Raw genomic sequence first — 24,766 nt, forward strand, 5'->3', positions numbered from 1 at the left:
ATCTCTCTTCAATTTTAAATGTCCTTTTTCAGTCAAATGTGTTTCTTGTAAAAAAAAGCAATATCAACTTTCATTTTTTTTATATATAAACCAATACACATTTATGCTTAATTGGAGTATTCAATCTCTGTACATTAAAAGCTGCAAAATTCAAATTAGACATTTCTCTACCCTAACAATACAATCTTCACACTATTACCGAATATTGCTCCCCTTGCTAAAAAAACATTATAGATAAAATAACCCTCCCCATCTTTTATATATAAAAAAACCAACAAACAAAAAATAAATCTCAATGACAAACTACAATAATGTAGTAACTCCCTAAAAATTTGGATGTGGTGAAACCCACTATTGGCAGATGACTATCAGAAGCTTCAATGTCATCCACCCCCCCCCCCACCCAGTCAGACTATTCCTGAGTACTTAGTCAAACACATTCAACCCAGTGATACCAGTCCCAATGACTGTTCCAGATCTTCAATATCAAGAAGACTCTGTGTCAATTCAACCTTCTTTCCATTCTTTCCATTTTTCCCATTCTTCCCGTTCCCTTTTACCCTCCTTTTAGGTGACCGTCCCCTTGTAAATTTGGCAACCAATTAGCAAAAATTAATGCATCATGTTCATTCTCAAAAAATTGAGACTGAAAATTTCTATAAAAAACTTTCAGTACAGCAGAATAACAAAAAGCAAATTTATAACCCTTTTTCCACAATACTTCTTCAGCTGAATTAAATTATCTGTGCCTCTTAATAATTTCTCGACTCAAATCAGCATAAAAAAACATTCTGTTGCCCTTAACCATCTTTGGAGTCTGATTTTGTCGAGCCTTCTGAACTGCAATCCTATGTGCCCAATCTAGTTCCAGTTCATCCGGAAAAAATTCACTACCCAGGATATCGGGAATCCACTTCTTGAAAAATTTTACCGGGTCCGAGGCTTCAATATCTTCTGGTAGACCTACATTATTCTTTCAACCTTGGTTTTCTAAAGAATCAATCTACTTCAACAGTTCCTTATTCTGAATCCCCCAATCCACAAAAGAACCCTCCACTTTATCCATTTTTTCTGTTTTGTTCCACTTGATCTTTTCATTCATAAAAGGCTTCTTCAATTTTTTTAAAATTATCCTGTACAGTATCCACTGCCTTTATGCATCTATTCTTTTCTTCTTTCTTTTTCTTCTTTCTTTGGCTTGGCTTCGCGGACGAAGATTTATGGAGGGGGTAAAAAGTCCACGTCAGCTGCAGGCTCGTTTGTGGCTGACCAGTCCGATGCGGGACAGGCAGACACGATTGCAGCGGTTGCAAGGGAAAATTGGTTGGTTGGGGTTGGGTGTTGGGTTTTTCCTCCTTTGCCTTTTGTCAGTGAGGTGGGCTCTGCGGTCTTCTTCAAAGGAGGCTGCTGCCCGCCAAACTGTGAGGCGCCAAGATGCACGGTTTGAGGCGTTATCAGCCCACTGGCTGTGGTCAATGTGGCAGGCACCAAGAGATTTCTTTAGGCAGTCCTTGTACCTTTTCTTTGGTGCACCTCTGTCACGGTGGCCAGTGGAGAGCTCGCCATATAATACGATCTTGGGAAGGCGATGGTCCTCCATTCTGGAGACGTGACCCATCCAGCGCAGCTGGATCTTCAGCAGCGTGGACTCGATGCTGTCGACCTCTGCCATCTCGAGTACCTCGACGTTAGGGGTGTGAGCGCTCCAATGGATGTTGAGGATGGAGCGGAGACAACGCTGGTGGAAGCGTTCTAGGAGCCGTAGGTGGTGCCGGTAGAGGACCCATGATTCGGAGCCGAACAGGAGTGTGGGTATGACAACGGCTCTGTATACGCTTATCTTTGTGAGGTTTTTCAGTTGGTTGTTTTTCCAGACTCTTTTGTGTAGTCTTCCAAAGGCGCTATTTGCCTTGGCGAGTCTGTTGTCTATCTCATTGTCGATCCTTGCATCTGATGAAATGGTGCAGCCGAGATAGGTAAACTGGTTGACCGTTTTGAGTTTTGTGTGCCCGATGGAGATGTGGGGGGGCTGGTAGTCATGGTGGGGAGCTGGCTGATGGAGGACCTCAGTTTTCTTCAGGCTGACTTCCAGGCCAAACATTTTGGCAGTTTCCGCAAAGCAGGACGTCAAGCGCTGAAGAGCTGGCTCTGAATGGGCATCTATTAACATCACTTTTAACCACATTTATATCATTCTTCACAGAAGACATTTCTTCACAAATATTATTCATTTTCATTTTCATTTCCATAAATCCCTGATTTAACTGTGTAGACATCTATATTCACATATTTTCCATCTGATGAGAAATCCCTTCCAAAATCGTAAATACAGAATCCAGTCCAGATTCCACTACTCCCTCTTGAGGCCTATCTTCCTTGATCCCAGCCTCCATAAATTCCTCCTGCCTTAATTCCAGCATGACAGGACTTCTCTCTTCTTCAGCTGCGCTTGCCACTCATCCAGTGCAGCTGCAGGTCAGCCCACTGCCGTCTGGGTTCCCCCGCAGCCCACACTTTGTCCAAAAATTCCCAGACGCGTGACACACCGTGCATGGCCAGGATCGTCGCCGGCTGCACAGGCGTGTTTTCCAACACCTCACTGCGTGCCCCTAGACCACTGGGCAATACAGCGGGCTTGCGCAACTGTCCCTGCTCGGCTGACCTGCTCGCGCTCCCGACTTCACGGGTGTGCAAGTCAGAGCCGGCTGATCCCAAAACAGAGGTGGTGCCATCTTGCGATTGCAAGATCAGCGCCGGAGTTATACTTGGCTGGCCTGGGATACGTTGAGACTTGAGAGCTCCTGTAGATGACTCCGTGGCTTCAGCTTGGTAGGTAGGCCTCAATTCTTCAACACTTTTATAAGGTAGTTTCTTCTGTAACACCATCTGATTCTTTATCTATGGCTGCTCGTCATAACAAATCTACCTAGACTATTTAACACATCTCACCTGACCTGGATGTATTAATTTTGATAAATACTCACTCAATTCATTGGCTAATGCCTTTGCTAAAATGTTATAATCGGCATTCTGGAGTGATATACTGGTCTGTCTGATGAGGTTTTTAATGGGTCACTACCTTTCTTTAGTAGTACGTAATTAGAGAAATTCAAGAGGTTTCTGGGAGGGTTTGGGTCTCCACCGCCTGGTCTAACACATCCATCAACAGAGGCATCAAAAAATCTTTAAATTGTCCATAGACCTCAGGAGGAAACCCATCTTTCCCCGGGGTCTTATTAGCTTGTAAAGTACCTTGAGCTTTCTCTAATTCTTCTCATGTAAAAGGCACATCTAAGTCATTTTTTTCTCTTTCGTCTAGTTTAGCAAGTTCAACATTTGTTAAAAATTCTTCCATCTCATTTTCATCTCCTACTAATTCTGATTTACATAGCTTCTTATAGTATTGTGTAAATGTACTCTTTATTTATTTTTAATTATATAGTATAGTTTCTGTTTCTATCGCATTTATCGTTCTGGATGACTCCTCTGCTTTAATCTGCCAAGATAACACTTTATGTGCCCATTCTCCTCGTTCATAATATTTTGTTTAGTTTTTAATTTTTTTTCGTTCAATATGTTTGTAGTGTGTTATATTGTAACTTTTTGATCTCTAATATTCTGAATTTTTCTTGAGTTCATGATATCTGATATTCTTTTTTCCAATTTTATATCCTTTTCTGGACATTTTTCATATTCTCTCAAGATTTTTAGTATATCATTTGCCCCATCAGATAAGCTTTAAACGTTTGCCATATTAGAAAACTGTTGTCAGTGGAAGGAAGATTGTTTTCACAAAATATTTCTATCTGTCTCTTAATATATTCACAAAATTCATTCCTCTTTAATAATATAGCATTAAGGCACGATCTATACACATTTTCTTGCTTTTCCATCATTGTAATAGTTAATTAAAAAAAAAATTATTTATAGATTTTATGAAATATATACAAAACAAATTACATTTAAAAAAACACAAACTATACCCCTACTACCTCCCACGCCAGCCTCTACATCCTTCCCCCCCAGTCGGAGCAAAAGACATATTTCGAGTAATTATCGGTTGCTGTGTAGTGTGCCAACCCTTTACCATAAAAAAACATTTATCTTACATCTAAACCCTAACGTTTCAAATTTAAACTCCACATTTTAACAATTGTAATAGTTAATGTTAAAAGCGAGTGGTTTGATTAAAAATCTTGCCAAGTACTCTACTTTGTAGCTGGTCAGACTTTATAAATCAGTCACCCTTGTACATGAATTATGTACCTTGGAATAGAACGAGTAGTCTCCTCCTAATGGCTTGAGCCACCTCCATGTATCAATTAAATTGAAATCCTTCATAAATGATAATATCATTCTTTCAGCCTTCATCCTTGTTATTGTTCTCGCTGATTTGTTCGAAATTGGATCTAAACAAAAATTGAAATCTCCTCTAATCAATATATTTTGTCTTTCCTATGCAGTTTTCAAAAAGATAACTTTCATAAAGACTTCATCATAATTTGGGGCATAAATGTTCATAAACATCCATGATTCTGCATAAAATTTACAGTGTGCCATTACAAATCTTACCGCTTGATCGCTTCTGTTATTATTGGTATATTTTTATTAACTAAAATAGCTACATATCTTTCCCCACCCATCCTTTTTTTAATTTTGCATATTCCAATTTGGTAAGATGTGTTTCTTGTAAAAAGACTCCATCTGTCTTTAATTTGTTTCGGTATGCCAAGACCCATTTTCTCTTCATCCACCCGTTAATTCCATTAACATTCAGACTAAAAAATTTTAATGTTCTATCCATATTCTTCTTTAAAACAATATTTTTTTAACAATAAAATCTCTTTGAATAATGAAGTGATCCTTACCCTTTAAGAAAAATAGACAATGTTCCCACCCCGATGGTGATGTATTAGTAGATCCTCGAAAGCCCGTGAATAAAGCCCACAGAATCTCTGCAGGAAGAAGATCCCCTCTCTTTGGTGCCATCTTTTTTTTTTGCTACTCCTTTCCAGGCACTATTTTCCCCCTTAGACTGGAGTTTCCACCTTTCTACCACTTTTACTAGTTTTCCCCCCTTTTTCTGAGCTCTCCATGATCATTTCTATACACTTTATTTTTAAACAATAAATACAAGATGATTTTGTAAAAAACAAAAATAAATACAACTTATACTACTTAGTATCATTATATATATTTTCACAATCTTCTCCCTTGGCAACCTTGATCCTTTTTTCTTTATAAAATTCACAGAAAGGTTTCCATCTTGTTCTTGAAAAATCGCCAGTTCCCTTCCGCTACTTTGACCCTCAAAGTTGCAGGATATATCATTGAGTATTTCAAGTTTTTAACATGTTGTCTTTTCACATCTTCAAATTCTTTTCTTTGTTTAATCAAGGTCGGGCTATGGTCTTGAAAAAAATAGTACCTTTTCATGATCAACTTCAGGCGGGCCATTATTCTGCTTAGAGTAATCATATGCTGTTCTCAGAATTATCTCCCATTCTCAGTAACTTAAAATCTTCACCAGAACTGGTCTTGGTCTCTGGTCGCCAGCTCTTATAGGTCTGTCTATTCGGTGAGCTCTCTCGATATGTAATTTTTCTCCAAATTTGTCTTCTCCCAACAATTGTGGGATTCATTTTTGAAAAAGGTTCACTGGGTTACTTCCCTCGATTCTTTCCTTTAGTCCAATAATTCGGACATTATTTTGTCAACTAAAGTTCTCCATATGGTCAATTTTATCAAACAGTCCCTGTTTACCTGACTCTCAATTTTTGGCTTTTTTTCCCCAAGCCTCGAGTTCTTCATGTGTTTTCATCAATTCAGTCTCTGCTCGGTGCATCCTCTCCATCAGATCTTCAATGATCTCTTTTATATGGTCATTTTCTCTGTCATATCTCTCAACACAATCGGTTCTTGAATCGGCTACTCAAGTTCTCCATTTTTTCCATGATGATGCTCAATTCTTGACCTGACTCCCCAGTTTTACCTGGTTCTGTAGGTCCCATCGCCACTTCTGTACCACTCCCTTTCCCACTTTCACCCGATATCACAGTTGAATAGGAGCTTCTTCAGTCTTTGTTCTCGGCTGCCTTGCCTTCTTTGTTCTAGTTTTATCCATTTTTGGTGAAATAAATTTGATTTTCAAATTTTACCCATCTATTTAATACTCTTCACGAAGAGCTCAACCAAAACCTGTCTGACTAAGTCCTTCACATGGCCATGCCCCCTCTGGCAAGCATTCTCGATTGCATTGGCATGAAGGCCCCAGGATAGATCTTCAGAGATGTTGGCACCCAGGAATTTGAAGTTGGTGACAGCGTGATATTTTCATTCAGGATTGAAGATGAGTCCTGCAGGTGCTCCTCTGCCTGCTTTGTCCATACTTTGAACATCTTCACCCCTGGTACTGTGGTCCTTTAACTCCAGGAGTGGCAGTGTGGGCATTTTGATGGTGGTCCAGTATGTTGGCTCCTCTGGTTGCCCAGGTTATATTTTGGTGATAGAGTCTTTTTCAGGTTGGTCTAGTTGAAGTTGCCTGCAGTGATTGGGAAGGCATCAGGGTGTCCTTTCTCATGCCTGCTGATCACAGTACTCAGCCGCTTCAGTGCCAGTCTGATGTTAGCCTAGGGTGGAATGTGTACAGTGACCAGGATGAGGACACAGAACTCCCTTGGCAAATGGAATGGTCGACACCCGATTGCCAGATGTTCGAGATTGGGAGGGCACAACTGGGGCATAGCTGTCGCTTTTGCGCACCATTATGAATTGATGATGAATCAAACACCACTGAAACTGCTTTTAGGCCCTTGGGCCTGGAATAGGATAGGACCTACACGGTGAATAGTAGGGATGTTGTCGAGCAATGGCATTCAGGAGTACAAGTACGTGGCCCATCAGAGGTAGATAGAGTAGTCAGTATTGAAGATCTCATTGTCTCATTGTGAGACAATGAGATAGACAACAGACTCGCCAAGGCAAATAGCGCCTTTGGAAGACTACACAATAGAGTCTGGAAAAACAACCAACTGAAAAACCTCACAAAGATAAGCGTATACAGAGCAGTTGTCATACCCACACTCCTGTTCGGCTCCGAATCATGGGTCCTCTACCGGCACCACCTACGGCTCCTAGAACGCTTCCACCAGCGTTGTCTCCGCTCCATCCTCAACATCCATTGGAGCGCTCACACCCCTAACGTCGAGGTACTCGAGATGGCAGAGGTCGACAGCATCGAGTCCACGCTGCTGAAGATCCAGCTGCGCTGGATGGGTCACGTCTCCAGAATGGAGGACCATCGCCTTCCCAAGATCGTATTATATGGCGAGCTCTCCACTGGCCACCGTGACAGAGGTGCACCAAAGAAAAGGTACAAGGACTGCCTAAAGAAATCTCTTGGTGCCTGCCACATTGACCACCGCCAGTGGGCTGATAACGCCTCAAACCGTGCATCTTGGCGCCTCACAGTTTGGCGGGCAGCAGCCTCCTTTGAAGAAGACCGCAGAGCCCACCTCACTGACAAAAGGCAAAGAAGGAAAAACCCAACACCCAACCCCAACCAACCAATTTTCCCTTGCAACCGCTGCAATCGTGTCTGCCTGTCCCGCATCGGACTGGTCAGCCACAAACGAGCCTGCAGCTGACGTGGACTTTTTTACCCCCTCCATAAATCTTCGTCCGCGAAGCCAAGCCAAAGAAAAGATTGAAGATAGAAGTTTGGAGGTCATGTTGAGGCCACATTTGGAGTATTGTGTTCAGTTTTGGTCAAATGTTTGGAAAAATGTTGTCAAGCTGGAGAAGGTGCAAAAGAAATTTACAAGGATATTGCCAAAACTCGGGAGCTTGAGCTATGAGGAGAGGTTGAGCAGACCAAGGAGTTCAGGATGATGAGGCGTGATCTCATAAAGGTGAACAAAATCATGAATGGAATAGATCAGGTGAATGAACAATCTTTTGTCCAGAGTAGGGAAATTAGTAACTAGAGGATATAGGTTTAAGGTGAAAGTAGAGAGATTTAATGGGGACCTAAGTGGTAAGTTTTACACAAAGGTGGTATGTGTGTGAAACAAGTTTCTGGAGGAGGTAGTTGAAGGAAATACCATTGCAACATTTAAGAGACAATTTAGAAAGATACAATGATAGGATTGGTTTAGATCATCGAGCATAGAACATTACAGCACCATACAGACCCTTCGGCCAACAATGTTGTGCGAAATGATATAAATCTACTCAACAAACTGAACATTTCCCACCTCACCTTAGTGGCTTACAGGTCCGAGTCTCTGATTCAGATCTACATCTTGGACTGAGCTCTGTTGTACTCTCACACACCCTGGCCCTGGTGGCCGACAGGCCAAACCTCTGACGTGAATTCTCACCCTAATCCCAGTACATGCAAACTGTCGCTCTGGTTCCAATGGCCCACATCACCGAACCTTCATTGCCTCCTCTCTCTCTGGCCCCTCTTGCTCTCCCCCTGTATCCTTTGACTTTCTCAACCCTCCCCTTCCTCCCTTGGATTCTTTTTATCCTCCACTGATCCACGCCCTACTCCTCCCCTTACCGACTCCCTCCACCCTATTGATCCTCTCCCCAACCCCTGCCTCGTCTTCACCAACCCCTGCCTCGTCTTCACTATCCCCTCCAACTGTTCCCTCTTTGATGAAATGCTCTATCCTTTGTTGAGGCCTCGCCTTTGTCCCCCTTCCCCCACATCTCAATGAGTTCAGAGCATGCCACGATGCTGAACTCTTCCTTCAGTTCTGTCTCCATGCCCACTTACACTACCAGAATTTTCCACTTCTCCCCACTTCAGACCTCTCTCCCACTTTAAACCTTCTTCCTTCTCCTGGACACCTCATTCTGGTCTTCTGCCTGCTCTAGACTATATTTTCAACTGCCAATGTGACATCACCTGTAACAACTTCACCACTCCTCTCACTCATTCCAATCTCACCCTGTCAGAACATCTGGCCCTCCACTTTCTCAGCACTGATCCCAACTTCACCATCAAACCTGCAAAGGGCCGTGCCCTGACCTCTTTCTGGCTGAACAACTCTCAGACATCTCCTTTGACTTACCCCATCAACAGGATCGCACCAAAACTCATCAAACTACTGTATCATACACCATCGCTGAACTCATCACTTCTGGTCATCACCCTAGAATGGCCTCCAACCTCATTGTTTCCCAATCCAACATTGCCCATTTCTACCACTTACCCAAGATCCACAAATCCAATTGTCCCAGCTGACCAATTTTTTCTGTGTGCTCCTGCCCCACCTAACTGGTATCTGTTTACCTCAACTCTGTTGTTTCCCCCCCTGGTCCATCCTCTCCCCACCTATATCCAGGATTCTTCATATCACCCTCCATTACTTCAACAACTTCCAGTTTTCTGAACTCAACCATCTCACCTTTACCATGGACATCCAATCACTATAAATCTCCATCACCATATCATGGCCTCAAAGACCTTCATTTAGTTCTCAACAATAGACCCCACCAGTCTCCCTCCACCACAGCTGGCAGAATTTATCTTCTCCTCACTAACTTCTCCTTTGACTCATCCCACTTTCTCCAAGACAAAGAGGTAGCTATGAATATCTGTATGGGCCCCAGCTATGTCTGCCTTTTTGGTGACTACATGGAGCAATCCATGTTACAAGCCTACAAAGGGAAATTCTTCCTATGCTACATTGACAACTACTTGCATGCTGCTTCATACACCCATGATGAGCTTGTCGACTTTATCCACTTTGCTGTCAACTTCTACTCTGACCTCATATTCACTTGGTTCATCTCTAGCTTTTCTTGATCTCTTCTACAGACCAACCAACTCTCACAGCTACCTCGACTACACCTCTTCACACCCTGCATCCTATAAGGGTTCTATTCATTTCTCTCAACTTCATTGCATCTGCTCCCAGGACGAGGTCTTTCATGCCAGATCATTGGCATTATCCTTCTTCAAGCAAAGTGGCTTTCCCTCTACCACCATCACCGCAGCCCTTATCCACACATCTGCCCTGGCCCCTTCTACACTCACATGCAACAAGCACGGGATTTCCCTTGTCCTCACCCACCAGCCCCCATATCCAATATATCCTGCTCCGCTATTTCCACAACCTACTACGTGATCCTACCACCAGACGTGTATTCCCCTCTCCTCCCTTCTCCAGCTTCCATAGGGACCATTCCCTCCATGATCCCTTTGTCCACGCCTCCTTCCCCACCACTCGTCCCCTCAGCACCCATCCTGTGACCGCAGGAGATGCTGAGATGCTTCACTTTTGCCCACACATCCTCCCTCACCTCCATTCAAGTCCCAAATCAAATACTTCACTTGTGAATCTGCAGGGGTCATCTGCTGCAGCATCTGGTGCTCCCGTTGTGGTCTCCTCTACATCGGAGAGACAGGGTGAAGACTAGGAGATTGAGCTCCTTGGCTGTGTCCGCTGCAATACATGGATCTCCCAATTACCACCCATTTCAATTCCCCATCCCATTCCCTTGTTGACGTATCTGCCCATGGTCTCATGCACTGCCAGACTGAGACCACCTGCAAATTGGAGGAAGAACATCTAATCTTCTATCAGGGCACTCTCCAACCAGATGGCATTAACATCGACTTCTCCCATTTCCATTTAAACCCAACCCCCCTTCCTATCTTCTTCCCCCTGTCTCTTTTCCTCTAGTTCTGTCTCCTTTCACAGAGACAAAGTCAATTCTCTCTTCCCAAATCCAATGAATGCCTTTTGGATGTTGGTCTGGACTCCTCCCCAATCTTTAATTCTGATGGCTGCCTGATTTTTGTTTATTTTTTGAAGAAGGGCTCAGGCCCAAAGCATCGGTAATATATCTTGACCTCCAATGGACTCTGTGAGACTGGTTGAGCTCCTCCAGCATTTATGTGTGTTTTTACCTCCTTATCTCACACCCATAACCCTCCATTTTCTGGTCAATTTTGTACCACCCACCACCCCTGTCAATGCATTCCAGGTATCCACTACTCTCTGTGTTATTTTAAAAAAACTTATCCCCAACACCTCCCCTAAACCTTCCTCCCCTCACCTTGTACAAATGTTCTCTCACGTTTGCTACTCTTGCCCTGGGGATAAAGGTGTTGGCAGTCCACCCTATCTATGCCTCTCATAATCTTGTAGGCCTTATTGAGCTGAAAATTACCTCTTGACTTTTGAACTCATTCCAAAACTAATGAAGGTTAGCCTCCTCAACTATCCTATCAACCTCTATGACAACCTTGAGAGATCTATTGGTTTGGATCTCAAGGTCTCTTTGTTCTGCCACACTGTTAAGAATCTTGCCATTAAGCATGTATTCTGCCATCAAGTTTGACCTTCCAAAATGCATCAATTCACATTTGTCCAGATTCAACTCCATCTGCCACTTTTCCACCCAATTCTGCATCCTGTCTATATCTTGTATCATATGACAACCTTCTGTACTATCCACAACACCTTAAACCTTCATATCTTCTGTAAACCTCAAACCTTCTGTAAACTGACTGACCTATCCCACTACTTCTTCGTCCATGTCTGTTGTAATAACAACAAAGAGCTGGGGTCCCAGAACAGATCCCTGAGGATCTCCACTACTCATTGACCTCCAAGCAAATGCTTTCTGTCCACTACTACTCTCTGCTTTCTGCAGGCAAGCCAATTCTGAATCCACACAGCCAAGGTTTCATGGATCCCATAGCTTTCTGAATGAGTCTCCCATGGGGGACCTTGTTAAAGGCCTTACTAAAATCCATATACACCACATCTATTGCCCTATCTTCATCAATTTGTTTGTGTACCTTCTCAAAAAAAAACTCATTTAGGATCGTGAGGCATGACCTTCCCCTTAAAAGCCATGCTGACTATCACTGAGAAGACTGTACTTCTTTAAATGTTTGTAAAACCTGTCCTTAAGATTCCTCTCCAATAGTTTGTCTACTACTGATGTAAGACTCACTGACCTATAATTCCCAGGATTCTTCCTATTACCTTTTTAAAACAAGGGGACCATATTTGCCATTCTCCCCTCCTCCAGCTCATCCCATGTGGCCGACATAAAGATCATTGCCAGACTCCCAGCAATCTCTTCCTTCCCTTCCCACAACAACCTAGGGAATATTTCATCGTGTTCCAGGGACTTCTCAATCCTAATGTTTTTAAAAAGATTAGCACTTCCTTTTTCTTAACACCAACATTCTCCAGCACATGAGCTTGATCTATACTGACCTCACATTGACCAAGTTCCCTCTCTCTGGAGAACACTGAAGGAAAGTATTCATTTTGGACCACTCCAACCTCCTCCGCCTCCAGGTACATGTTGCTTCCTTTTTCCTTAAGCTTCCCTATCTTCTCTCTTGTCATCCTTCTGTTCTTCACTTATGCATAGAACACCTTAGGGGTTTGATTAATTCTACTTGCCAAGGCGTTCTTCTGCCCCCTTCTATCTCTCCTAAGTTCTTTCTTCAGTTCCTTCCAGGCTACCATATAATTCTTATGAGCTCTTCCTACCTTTAGCTTCCTAAACCTTATGTACGCAATAAACTGAAACACTGCAAATCATAGTCAGTGACTAATCATGTCTGTCTCAAGAGAACACTTCCCAATTACCACCAATACATAATCTGCTGTACCAGAGGTCCCAGGACACTTGATCACTGCGACACCAAGATAAAGAAGGCCTAAATGTTCTTTGCAAAACTGCATTTTGGCTAGTCGGATCACCTGGATGTGCTCCTTCTAAGAACAGACTCCAGACATCAGGACAGCCAGAACGCAATCGCAAGAGGCTGAAGAACAAGTTGCAGGGCTTCCTTGAATCAGTGGGTTGGCCGGCGTTCAAGAACTCAGATGAGGATCTGAATAATTGTACCAGGGCTGTTACAGACTTTATCAGTATAGCTGTGAATGAGTTTGCCCCCACCAAATTGTTCAGGGTGTCCCCAACCAGAAGTTCTGGATGAACAATTAATTCAAGAACCCCTTGAGAACCAGATCACAGGTATTTTAGTCTGGAGATCCAGAAATCCTAACAAAGAGCAGGTACAACATACGAAAAGACATCTCCTAGATGAAGTGTAACTCCCAAATGAGAATGGAAACAGTGAAGGATACCTGACAGGTGTGGCAGAGCTTAAATGACATAAGCTTCTACAAAACCATATCCAGTGCAAAGCTTCACTCCCAGTGCCTTCTATGCCTGATTTGACCAACAGAACAAGAAAAAACTATGTCCCCCGATGATCCTCTACTGTTAATATCTGAGAATGATATGCAGGCTGCCTTCAGGAAAATGAATTCAAGGAAAACATCCAGTCTGGATGGAGTACCCTGTCAAGTTCTAAAAACTTGTGATATCAGACTTAACAGTGTATTGACGGATATCTTCAACAGGTGCCCACCTGTTCCAAATAGGCCTCAGACATACCAGTGCCCAAGAAGAATGTGGTAACTTGCCTCAGTGACTACTGACCAGTGACACTTGTATCCAAAGTGATGAAGTGTTTGGAGAGGTTGATGTTGAAGCATATTATCTCCTGTCTGGATTCATTCCAATTTGCCACAGCAACAGGTCTACAGCAGATGTCATCTCAGTGACTCTGCACAAAGCCCAGGAACACCTGGACAGCAAAGACGCATGTATCAGCATGCTCTTTAGCATGCTCTTTGGCATTCAGCACCATCATCCCCTCAAAACTGATTGGCAAACTCCAAGACCTGGGCCTCAATACCCCACTGTTTAAGTGGATCCTGGATTTCCTCACCTCCAGATCCCAATCAGTGAGGATTGGGAAGAACATCTCCTCCACAATATCCATCAACACCAGAGCTCCACAGGGGTGTTAATTTCCATTTCTCTCATTTTTCAGCATATCTTTTTTTTAAATTTTTTAAATTTTTCACACTGTCAACCATATCAATCAAAATACATACAAACATTTCCCTCTTAAATATACACAGTGGCATTTTCTCCCCTTTTTCCCCCCTCCCTTCCCTCCCCCCTTCCCACCCCCCTCCAAACCTATTTAACGTTCAACATATGCAATAAAATAAAACCATTAAACAATGTCATCACACATTGAAAATAAAGAAGAAAATTGTGTCATCTACTTTTGCAGACTGGATCAAGTCATTTTGTCTTCTTATCATTTTATCATTTTAGGGGGTGGAGGTCTGCGGTAGGCCCTCTCTGTTGTGTTCCATGTATGGTTCCCAAATTTATTCAAATAATGTGACTTAATTTTTTTTATTATATGTTATTTTTTCCAATGGAATACATTTATTCATTTCCATGTACCATTGCTGTACTCTCAGGCTCTCTTCTGATTTCAAAGTTGACATTATACATTTTTTTGCTACAGCTAAGGCTATTATAATAAATCTTTTTTGCGCTTCATCCAGTTTGACCCCTAATTCTTCTTATATTACTTAGAAGAAAGATCTCTGGATTTTTTGGTATGTTGCTTTTTGTGATTTTATTTAATACCTGATTTAGATCTTCCCAAAACTTTTCCACTTTCTCACATGACCAAATTGCATGTACTGTTGTTCCCGTTTCCTTCTTAAAGCAAAAACATCTATCTGATACTGTTGGGTCCCATTTATTTAACTTTTGGGGCATGGTGTATAGCCTGTGTAACCAATTATATTGTATCATGTGTAACCTCGTGTTTATTCTTCATAGTTCCAGAGCATAACTTTTCCCATATTTCATTTTTTATCTTTATGTTTAAACATTTTTCTCACTTTTGTTTGGGTTTATACCTTATTTCATCATTTTTCTTCTCTTGCAGCTTGATGTACATGTTCGTTATAAATCTTTTTGTTATCGTTGTTTCTATAGTCATATATTCAAAGCTGCTTCCTTCTGGTAACCTCAGTCTGCTTCCCAATTTGTCCTTTTAAGTAAGCTTTCAATTAATAGCATGCAAACATTGTACCATGAGTTATTCCAAATTTGTACTTCATTTGTTCAAATGTTAATAAATTATTTCCCAAAAACAATTTTCTATTCTTTTAATTCCTTTTCTCACCCATTCTCTAAAGGAAAGGTTATCGATTGTGAAAGGGATTAGTTGATTTTGAGTCAATAATAATTTTGGTAGTTTGTAATTTGTTTTTTCTTTTCTAAGTGAATCTTCTTCCATATATTGAGTAAATGATGCAGTACTGGTGAGCTTTTATATTGCACCAACTTTTCATCCCACTTATAAAGTATACCTTCTCCCCTATTTTATCTAGCTCTGTCTTAGTCCAATCTGGTTTTTTCCTTGTCTGATAAAAATCAGATAAATACCTTAATTGTGCTGCTCTATAATAATTTTTAAAGTTTGGTAACTGCAAACCACCTTGTTTGTACCACTCTGTTAATTTATCTAAAGCTATCCTCGGTTTCCCCCCTTTCCATAAGAATTTCCTTATTATTCTCTTTAGTTCATTGAAGAATTTATTTGTTAAGGGAATTGGTAATGTTTGAAATAGGTATTGTATCCTTGGGAAGACATTCATTTTAATGCAATTTACCCTCCCTATCAATGTTAGTGGCAGTTCTTTCCAATGTTCTAAGTCTTCCTGCAATTTCTTTATTAGTGGCTGACAATTTAATTTGTAGCTTGTGTTTGTCATTTAAATGGTGATTCATTTTTAAATTCTGTATAATCCGCATTACTCATTGGCATCACTTCACTTTTATTTGCGTTGATCTTGTACCCCAATATTTCTCCATATTCCTTCAATTTCTTATGTAGTTCTTTTATTGATATTTCTGGTTCTGTTAAGTATACTATGATGTCATCTGCAAATAAACTGATTTTATACTCCTTCTCCTTTATTTTTATCCCTTTTATTTTCTGTTCTTATCAGTTCTGCCAATGGCTCTATTGCTCAAGTGATCAGTGAGGGAGATAGTGGACATCCCTGCCAAGTTGACCTACTTAATTTAAATTGGTTCGATACATATCCATTTACTGTCACCTTCACCAATGGTCCAATTAATCCAATTAATATATTTTTCTGGTAAATTTAACCCCTGTAATACTTTGAATAATAATTCCATTCTCCCCTATTACAGGCTTTTTCTGCGTCTAAAGCAACAGCCATTGTTGGTGTCTTATTTCCTTGAACTGCATGAATTAAATCAATGAACTTATCAGACATTATCCGTTGTTCGTCTTTTCTTAATAAATCCAGTTTGATCTTATTTTACTATTTTTGGTACACAATCGGCCAATCTGTTTGCTAATAATTTTGCTATTGTCTTATAATCTGAATTAAGTAGAGATATTGGTCTATATGATGCTGGTGTTAGTGGATCCTTCCCCATCTTTGGTATTACTGTAATTATTGCTGTTTTACATGAATCTGCCAAGTTTTGTGTTTCTTCTATCTGGTTCATTACTTCCAGGAGAGGAGGAATTAATAACTCTTTAAATGTTTTAAAGAATTCTATTGGGAATCCATCCTCTTCAGGTGTTTTATTGTTCGGCAGCTTTTTTAATATATCTTGTATTTCCTCCATTTCAAATTGTTTTATCAGCTTGTTTTGCTCCTCTTCTTGCAATTTCGGAGTTCAATTTTAGCTAAAAACTCTTCTATTTGTCTTCTTTCTCCTCGTTCTCAGTTTGGTATAATTGTTCATAAAATTCCTTAAAGTTCTCATTAATCTTCATTGGATTATATGTAGTTTGTTTGTCCTTTTTCCTTGATGCCAATACAGTTATTTTAGCTTGTTCTGTTTTAAGTTGCCATTTTGTGTGTTTTTTCTCCTAGCTCATAATACTTTTGCTTTATTTTCATTATGTTCTTCTCCACCTTATGTTTGTAATGTTTTGTATTTTATTTTTTTGTCCGTCAATTCTCTTCTTTTAGTTTTATATTCCCTTGTTGCTAGTTCTTGTTCTGTACTTACTATCTTCCTTTCCAACTGTTCTATTTCCTGATTGTAGTCCTTTTTCATCTTAGTTACATAACTTGTTATCTGCCCTCTAATGAAGGCTTTCATTGCATCCCATAATATAAATTTGTCTTTCACTGATTCCGTATTTATTTCAAAGTACATTTTAATTTGGCGTTCAATAAATTCTCTAAATTCCTGTCTTTTAAGTAGCATGGAGTTTAATCTCGATCTATATCTTCTTGGTGGGATGTCCTCCAGTTCTATTACTAATAACAGGGGTGAGTGATCAGATAGCAATCTAGCTTTATATTCAGTTTTTCTAACTCTCCCTTGAATATGGGCTGACAACAAAAGCAAATCAATCCTTGAGTATGTTTTATGTCTACTCAGATAATATGAGTATTCCTTCTCCCTTGGGTGCTGCCTCCCCCATGAATCCATAAGTTTCATTTCCTGCATTGATATAACCATAAATTTGGCCACTTTATTCTTTTTGCTAGTCTTTTGTCCAGTTTTATCCAACTTTGGGTCCAAATTAAGGTTAAAATCCCCTCCTATCAATATATTCCCCTGAGTATCTACAATCTTCAAAAAAAAATCTTGCATAAACTTTTGATCCTCATCATTAGGTGCATATATATTGAGCAAATTCCAGAATTCTGAATATATCTGACACTTTATCATTACATACCTCCCTGCTGGATCTATTATTTCCTCCTCTATTTTGATTGGTACATTTTTATTGATTAATATAGCTACACCTCTGGCTTTTGAATTATATGATGCTGCCGTTACATGCCCTACCCAGTCTCTCCTTAATTTATTATGTTCCACTTCAGTTAGATGTGTTTCCTGCACAAATGCTATGTCTATTTTTTCTTTTTTCAGGAAATTTAATAGCCTTTTTTGTTTAATTTTCTTATGTATTCCATTAATATTCATAGTCATATAGTTCAGCATGGCCATCTCATATTCTGTTTACACCTACGTTCTGCTTCCTCACCACCATCTTCCCCTTTTCCCCATTTTCATCTCTCAGTTTTCCCTTTTTGAACTCAATGTATGACAACACTTCTAAAACATAAAATAATTCAGCAATTCCCACATTTAAAATTCACTTAACCCCAAGTGCCCTCCCCCCTCTCTGAGTTGCTCCTTGTCCCTTGCTGGGCAATCACAACTCTCCTCTCCATTTGGACTGCGAACCCACTCGCAAGCGTCAACTGATTTCCCAGTGACTGTTATTCTCTCCCATCCAACCCCCTCCAGAAAAGACTTTTATCTTCACATATAACAAAGCTCACCCTCTTTTGTTCCTCCTTACTTCCTTTCTTCCCTTTTCTTTCCTTTCTTTAGTTCTTACTTATACATTATTTTTACATCTTTATATGTAGTTTGTTGTCGTTCTTCGTTCTTGTTACATCTCTTCATCTCTCCTTCTGTCTTGCAGGCGTTCTGCAAATTCTCGTGCTTTCTCCGGATCCGAGAACAGTCTGTTTTGCTTCCCAGGGATAAATATTTTAAGCACAGCTAAATATCTTAACATAAATTTATAGCCTTTTTTCCATAGGATGGATTTTGCTGTGTTAAACTCCTTCCTCTTCTTTTGTTCAAAACTTATGTCTGGGTAAAAAAAAAAATATTTTTTGACCCTTGTATTTCAATGGTTTTTTGTCTTCTCTAATTTTATTCCTTGCCCGCTCCAGTATATTTTCTCTTGTCATGTATCTCAGAAATTTTACTAAAATGGATCTTGGTTTTTGATGTGTCTGTGGTTTTGGAGCTAGTGTTCTGTGTGCCCTTTCTATTTCCATTCCTTCCTGTATTTCTGGCATTCCCAGGACCTTTGGGATCCATTCTTTTATAAATTATTTCATATTTTTGCCTTATCTTTATGTTGTTTCGCCTACTATAGTTTTCCATTATATCCATTTTCTGAGCTAACAACTCTTGTGACTCTTTAACTTTTTGGTCACTTTCTTCCAATTTTCTTCTTAAGTCATTCACTTCCATCTCTACAACCGTTTCTCGTTCTTCCACATTTTCTAATCTTTTCCCTATTTCTGTCATGATCAGCTCTATTCTACTCACTTTTTCTTTTGTACTTTTCATTTTTCTTTTCATTTCACTAAATTCTAATGTTAACCATTCTTTTAATGCTCTCATTTGTTCTTGACATTTTAAAAAAATCTATATACTGTCCATCTATTTTACCTTCTATTCCTCTGTGCAGAGCTTGGTCTTCTTCTTCCTCTTCTTCTGTGTCTGGACCTGTGTTTGTGTCTTCTACTTCTCTTCCTTGTATCTGTGTCTCTTCTGACTTTCTTGTTGAGCTGCTTGCCTCGCTTTGCTGGGCATTTTTTTTGCATGGCTTCTTGCTGTTGGTCCTCTTCTTCTAGGCTAGTTATCTGTTGGGCCTCCTGTTGCTGTTCTTCTTTCCTATCTCTCTCTTTCCTGTCGCTTTTGTCTTCTTCCTGCTGAGAGCCCTGATGTCGGGCATCTCTCAGCTGGTCGTGCTGTGTTAGTTCGCTCCCCAGCTGGGTCCCCCTCCTGTCGGTGCTTTCTTTTTCCTTAGTGTGCGCATTGTGCTCTTCTGTTTGGCTCAGAGAGCCATTTTTGTAGTCCAGCGGTCGGGAGGTCGCGACTCTGCAGGGTCGTCACCAACCTTGGGGAGTGGGCTCTTTTCTCCATGATGGCTTCCTGTTTCTTCATGCAGGTAAGTCCTTCTCCTTTCTCTCTGGCGTCTTTTCTTCTTTTTTTCCCGTTTTTACTTTTTCCTTCTTGCGTGCCATTTTCTTTCTTTTCTCCACAACTTTATCTTTTATTTGTTGTGTTTTGTGTTTCTTGAACTTTGTGTTTTCTTCACTTTATTTCTTCGTTTCTGGAGAGGGCTGGTATTCTCCTACCGGCCACTATTCCATCACATGACTCCTTCCAGCATATCTTTTCATGAGTGCAGTTTTTTGCACTATCAATATGTAGAAATTCTGCCCGGCCCGTGGGAAATAGAATCTCAGATAATTTAAAATAAATCTGAACTTTGTATGCTTCCATCTTCCTCTTAACTAGCTGCCTTATGTGTTTTGTCAACCTGTTCCATTATCCTACCATCTTTCCACTGTCTCAGTGGAACAAATTTATGCAGAAGCCATGCAAATATTCCCAAAATATCCTCCACATTACTTTTGAGCTTTTTTCCTGTGAACATTGGTCCCCAATTTGTGGGGACCGATACTTGTTCATAGCTATGCTAAAAGTCAGGGAGTTGTGGTCACTTTCACTGAAGTGCTCCCCTACTGAATGGTCTCTCATCTGATCAGGGTTTAGAGGCATATGGGCCAAACACAAGTAGGTGGGCCAAACGCAAGTAGGTGGGACAATTGTGGGTGGACATTTTGGTAAGTGTGGGCAGGTTGGATCAAATGGCATATTTCCACAGTGTTTCACCCTATGACTGTACACCTGATGTTCTGTGAAATCTCCACAGTGCACTAGTGTAGGTTCATGGAATCACACTTATCACCATAGAATTAAATTACAAGGAGAAGTAAATCCATCCAATTGTATATTGCCCATCCAATTATTACCATTGCCAAACATCTTCCAGGGTGTTGCAAAGTATTCCTCTTCAATTTTTTTTTCTGAAAGTTACCGCTAAATCTGCTTTCATTACCTTTTCTGGAAGTGAATCCCAAATCATAATTTATTGTGTTTAAAAATGAAACCTTATTTCTGGGCCAATGACCTTGTATCTGCAAATTTTAACTATGAAACCATTTACTCCTGAAAATTCCACAGTTGTTCTTTACTCTCTTGCAGCAAATATTTCATAATTTAGAAAAGTTCTACTCAAGCTACTTCTACCTCTTTCTGCTCTGACTAATAGCAGCAGCTTCTCTTGCCTCTTCATCTAATTGAAATGCCCTCATTGTTTTCCTGAGTGTCCTGGTTTTGGCTTTAACACAAACAATATAATAGAACATGACATTGGCTTTTGTTGATCTTTTGAATAGTGTTAATTCTGCATGAGTTGTTTTAAAAGAAAAGGTTATCTTCTTTGCCCACTGGTAGACCTTCTTATGTAATAGAGATGGTGAGCATTTACTTAATTTTAAATTTCTTCCTACCAGCGTTGTACTGTTGCTGGGCCAGAAGCAAGCATTGGAGGAGCTGAGGCAAAATGTTCAGCAGATGAAGTGTACTGAGGCTAAACTCTTTGCACAGAAAGATTTATTGGATCAAAAGGTCAAAGAGAATGATGGGAAGGAACCACCTCCTGTGCTGGCCTATGAAGATGATGCAAGATCTATTTCTTCAATGGTAGGAATAAATATATATTACAGTGCGAGGTGTATATTTTATGACTTTTTTTAAAAAATAACCTAAAAATAATAACATGTCTGTTATTTCAAACATATTTGTGGCTGGTTTCTATTAATGTATTTTTATTAGGTACGAAACCAGATTCCCATAAGTTAGAATGTTACAGACTGTTATTTTGCAAAATAAATTTGGGGAGAAGGAAAAAGCCATTTTAATTGAGTCATCATTCAAAGATCTGTAACTCCAAATGTAAATTGAACCATGGCGCTCATTTTGAAGATTTTATGCAGCAGATTAAAATATTATTCCATTTTAACTGTAATAAAGTAACATATAAATGATCACCTATTGAAATATTTGCATATTTTGTTTCAATCAAAAAGCAAATTATGAATGCTGGAAATCTGAAATAAAATCAGAGAATTCTGTACACTGAAAGGTCAGGTTGAGTTAACATGGCAGGTTGGGAACATTTTAGATGGCAGGGAATGGGGATAGGTGAGTACTAAGGTGAAGATAAAGAGACACAGTGGCACAAAGAAATGTGATGCCACCTGAGAGGATGGTGAAGGCTGATCTGTATGGATGTGATCTAAGTAAACAAATTGAATGAGGAGAGAAGGAAAAATTGTGAAACAAAACATTGCAATTAGCCCTCAATATGAAAGAAAAGGAGAATGTCATAAGTGTCCAGTGTATCAGGCAGTATTGTGGACAGAGAGAACTGTTAATAAATATGTTTCATAACCTGTCTTCAGAACTGGTCAGTCTAACATTTAGGGTAAAGACTAGTTTCTGAAATTATTTAAGTACAACCTAAGGAAACGGTGTCCTCCGTTCCTCAGTGCAAAACCATGAAAACATATATACAGACATAACGCAGTCAAATGATGCATTTTCAGTACATTTATACATTTCTAAAACAAATAAATATTGCTAAATAATTACCAGAGTCGTAGAAGGTTCATCAGTCTCACTACCTATGGGAGGAAGCTGTTATTTGACCTGGTGGTCTGGCTTTGATACTCCTGTTTTTCTTTCCTGACATGAGTAGCTGAAAGATGCAGTGTGAGGTGTGATTGGGGTCCTCAATGATTTTGTCTGCCCTGTTCAGACAACAATCTGGGTAGATCACATTGAGGGAGGTGGAGGGATACCCCAGCTGAATTCATAAATAAAATGAATAAATATTGGAAATGCCCAGGTCAGGTTGCATCTGTGGAAAGAGAGAAACAGAGTTAAAGTTGAAGGTTGAAAATGTTTTGACAGAACTGGGAAAGAGAGAAATCAAGTTTCAAGATGCAGCAAGAGAGGGAAAGTGTTGGTTGTGTTATCTTGGTCATAGAATGCTGATGAATCCACCATCTGTTTATTAGATAATAGGGTCATGAGAGAGAGAACACAAATAAACTTGTTTCACTGTCCTCCTTGCAACTTAAAACTAACTTTTGTTCTCCCTTCAGTTTTGAAGAGCCTTTAACCTGTCAAGTGCACTGTTTATTTTTCCCCAGATGCTGCCTGATTTGCTGAACATTTTTTCTGTTTTCATTTAACATTTCAAGCACATGCAGTATTTTGATTTTCTGTTAGAACCACAGAACATTACAGCACAATTCTTATTGCATTCAGGGTAAGTCCAAAGGGCTGTAGCATGCTTTTTCAGAGATGCAATGCTATTCACTTGAACTTGCCATAAGACCAGAAGACATCAGGGCAGAATTAGGCATTTGGCCAATCATGGCTGACTTATTTTCCATCTCAACCCCATTCTGCTTTCTCCCTGCAACACTTGGCACCCCTACTAATCAAAAACCTATCTGCCTCAACTTTAAATAAACCAAATGACGTGTGCAATGTTTTCCTCAAATTCTCCACCTTCTGCGAAAGAAATTCCTCCTCATCTCAGTCCCAAATATCCTTTCCATGTCCATGCTGTCTTGCCTTGCAATACAGATATTCCATGACTTGCAACCTATGCGACTTACATCCATCCACACACAAGACCAAAATTCTTCTTTAAAAAGGAAAAAATATAAAATTTACATGGTTTATGTTGAATGTGATGAACTATAACAGAGATACAGAGCATATAAGAGCCAAAATGTGTGCACTTACCTTGTTCGTCAGCGTCCCAGGGTCAATAAGCTGGGTGTGGCCATCTTGATTCCTGTGCACATGTGCGTGTTTTCATTTGTCAGTGCTTGCCAGGTGGCATGTGATTTACTGGTGGAGTGATAGTCCTCTCTGTAATAGCAAAAATCATGAGACATATTAGCAAGAGCAGAATGGCATTTTAGTGCAATGCTATCACAGCAGCAGCGAACCGCATGGGCTCATGGGCCAGAAGGACCTGTTCCTGTGCTTTATGTCTAAATTTATAAAGAAATTGTAATTTTAAAATGTATTTATTAAATTTAATTCTTCAAAGCACTTTTGATTTCCACACAGCTCCATGAACCCTGTAATTTATCAGTCAAATTTCAACTTTTATGATTTCAATTGGATATTTCCTTTTTAATTCCCTTCAACTTTATTTAAATTGTGTATTAATATTGATAAGGAATATGCAGAAGAGCATCAAACCACTTCCAAGCTGTTGATGAACTGTCAGTAGAAAAGTTGTGAGATCAGTCTGTCTGCTTTTCTTATTTTCCTAACCACGTGACTTTGCTTGCATTGTGTATCAAATCCTTCTCCCTCTTACTGTAGCAATATCCTTTTTCTGTTTAACAACAGTTTGCCATAAATTATGAAGGAGGTAATAATTTGTAATATTCCATCACTCTGAATTTGAGCATCAACTTAGACATAGCCAACCTTTTCATAAATTAAACTGTTAACTATCAATCTTTTTCAAAATCACATTGAAATATTGTTTAGAAATTAGTCCTGCTCCAAAATGAAATTAAAATCAAGAATAAAAATAACAGAACAAAAATTGTTAAAAACATTGAAACTTGTCACACAGTATATATCGAACAAATCTATCACATCATATTGTCAGATTAGTATTTTTCATCTGACTAAAAAATGATTGAGTTTATTGTCATACACAAGAGTACAATGTACATATTCACCAAACTTCTTTCTTGCTGCAGCCAACAAAGTATTTATTCAAAAAACACCTTATTTACAGTATTAAATCACCGCTGTGTGGAAAGAGATAATAAATATTCACAGTTACAGTGAGGTTAACAAAGAAATAAAGTGACTTTTCAGTAGTGCAGACAGATCTTTTGTGGTGTTGGAGTGTCAGGGTAATAAGAGGAGGCTCAGGTTAGAAGGTAAGCATGGAAAAACGAGCGAAGTAATTTCATATTCACAACTCTGAAAATAAATTGCTGAATTAACTTGGTCAAAATAATAGCTATGGTTCTTCGGACAAGAATAAACCTGGTGTATAAGGGAATGGTAAAGGAGATGTGGTGGTTGTCCTATAATCCAAAGACTAACAATCCAGAGATCTGAATACAATTCCCACAATGAACAGCTGTGGAATTTAAATTCAGATTATTACTGCTCCAAA

The 24,766-nt window shown here is 39.8% G+C and overlaps 1 protein-coding gene across 5 annotated transcripts in view; it reads left to right on the top strand.

Moving 5' to 3' along the window:
- fer (fer (fps/fes related) tyrosine kinase) overlaps positions 1-24,766 on the top strand; it is a 226,584-nt gene that overhangs the window by 129,412 nt on the left and 72,406 nt on the right. For all 5 annotated transcript variants that reach the window (XR_011342757.1, XR_011342758.1, XM_069892572.1 and 2 more), the window contains one exon: positions 21,048-21,237. Coding sequence is in view for 3 of the 5 variants with exons in the window: in XM_069892572.1 (XP_069748673.1) it covers positions 21,048-21,237 (190 nt within the window). In the remaining 2 variants the exon portion in view is untranslated. The remainder of the gene's footprint in view (positions 1-21,047; positions 21,238-24,766) is intronic.

This window comes from Narcine bancroftii, chromosome 1 (assembly GCF_036971445.1).
Source record: "Narcine bancroftii isolate sNarBan1 chromosome 1, sNarBan1.hap1, whole genome shotgun sequence".
NCBI classification, from domain to species: Eukaryota; Metazoa; Chordata; class Chondrichthyes; order Torpediniformes; family Narcinidae; genus Narcine; species Narcine bancroftii.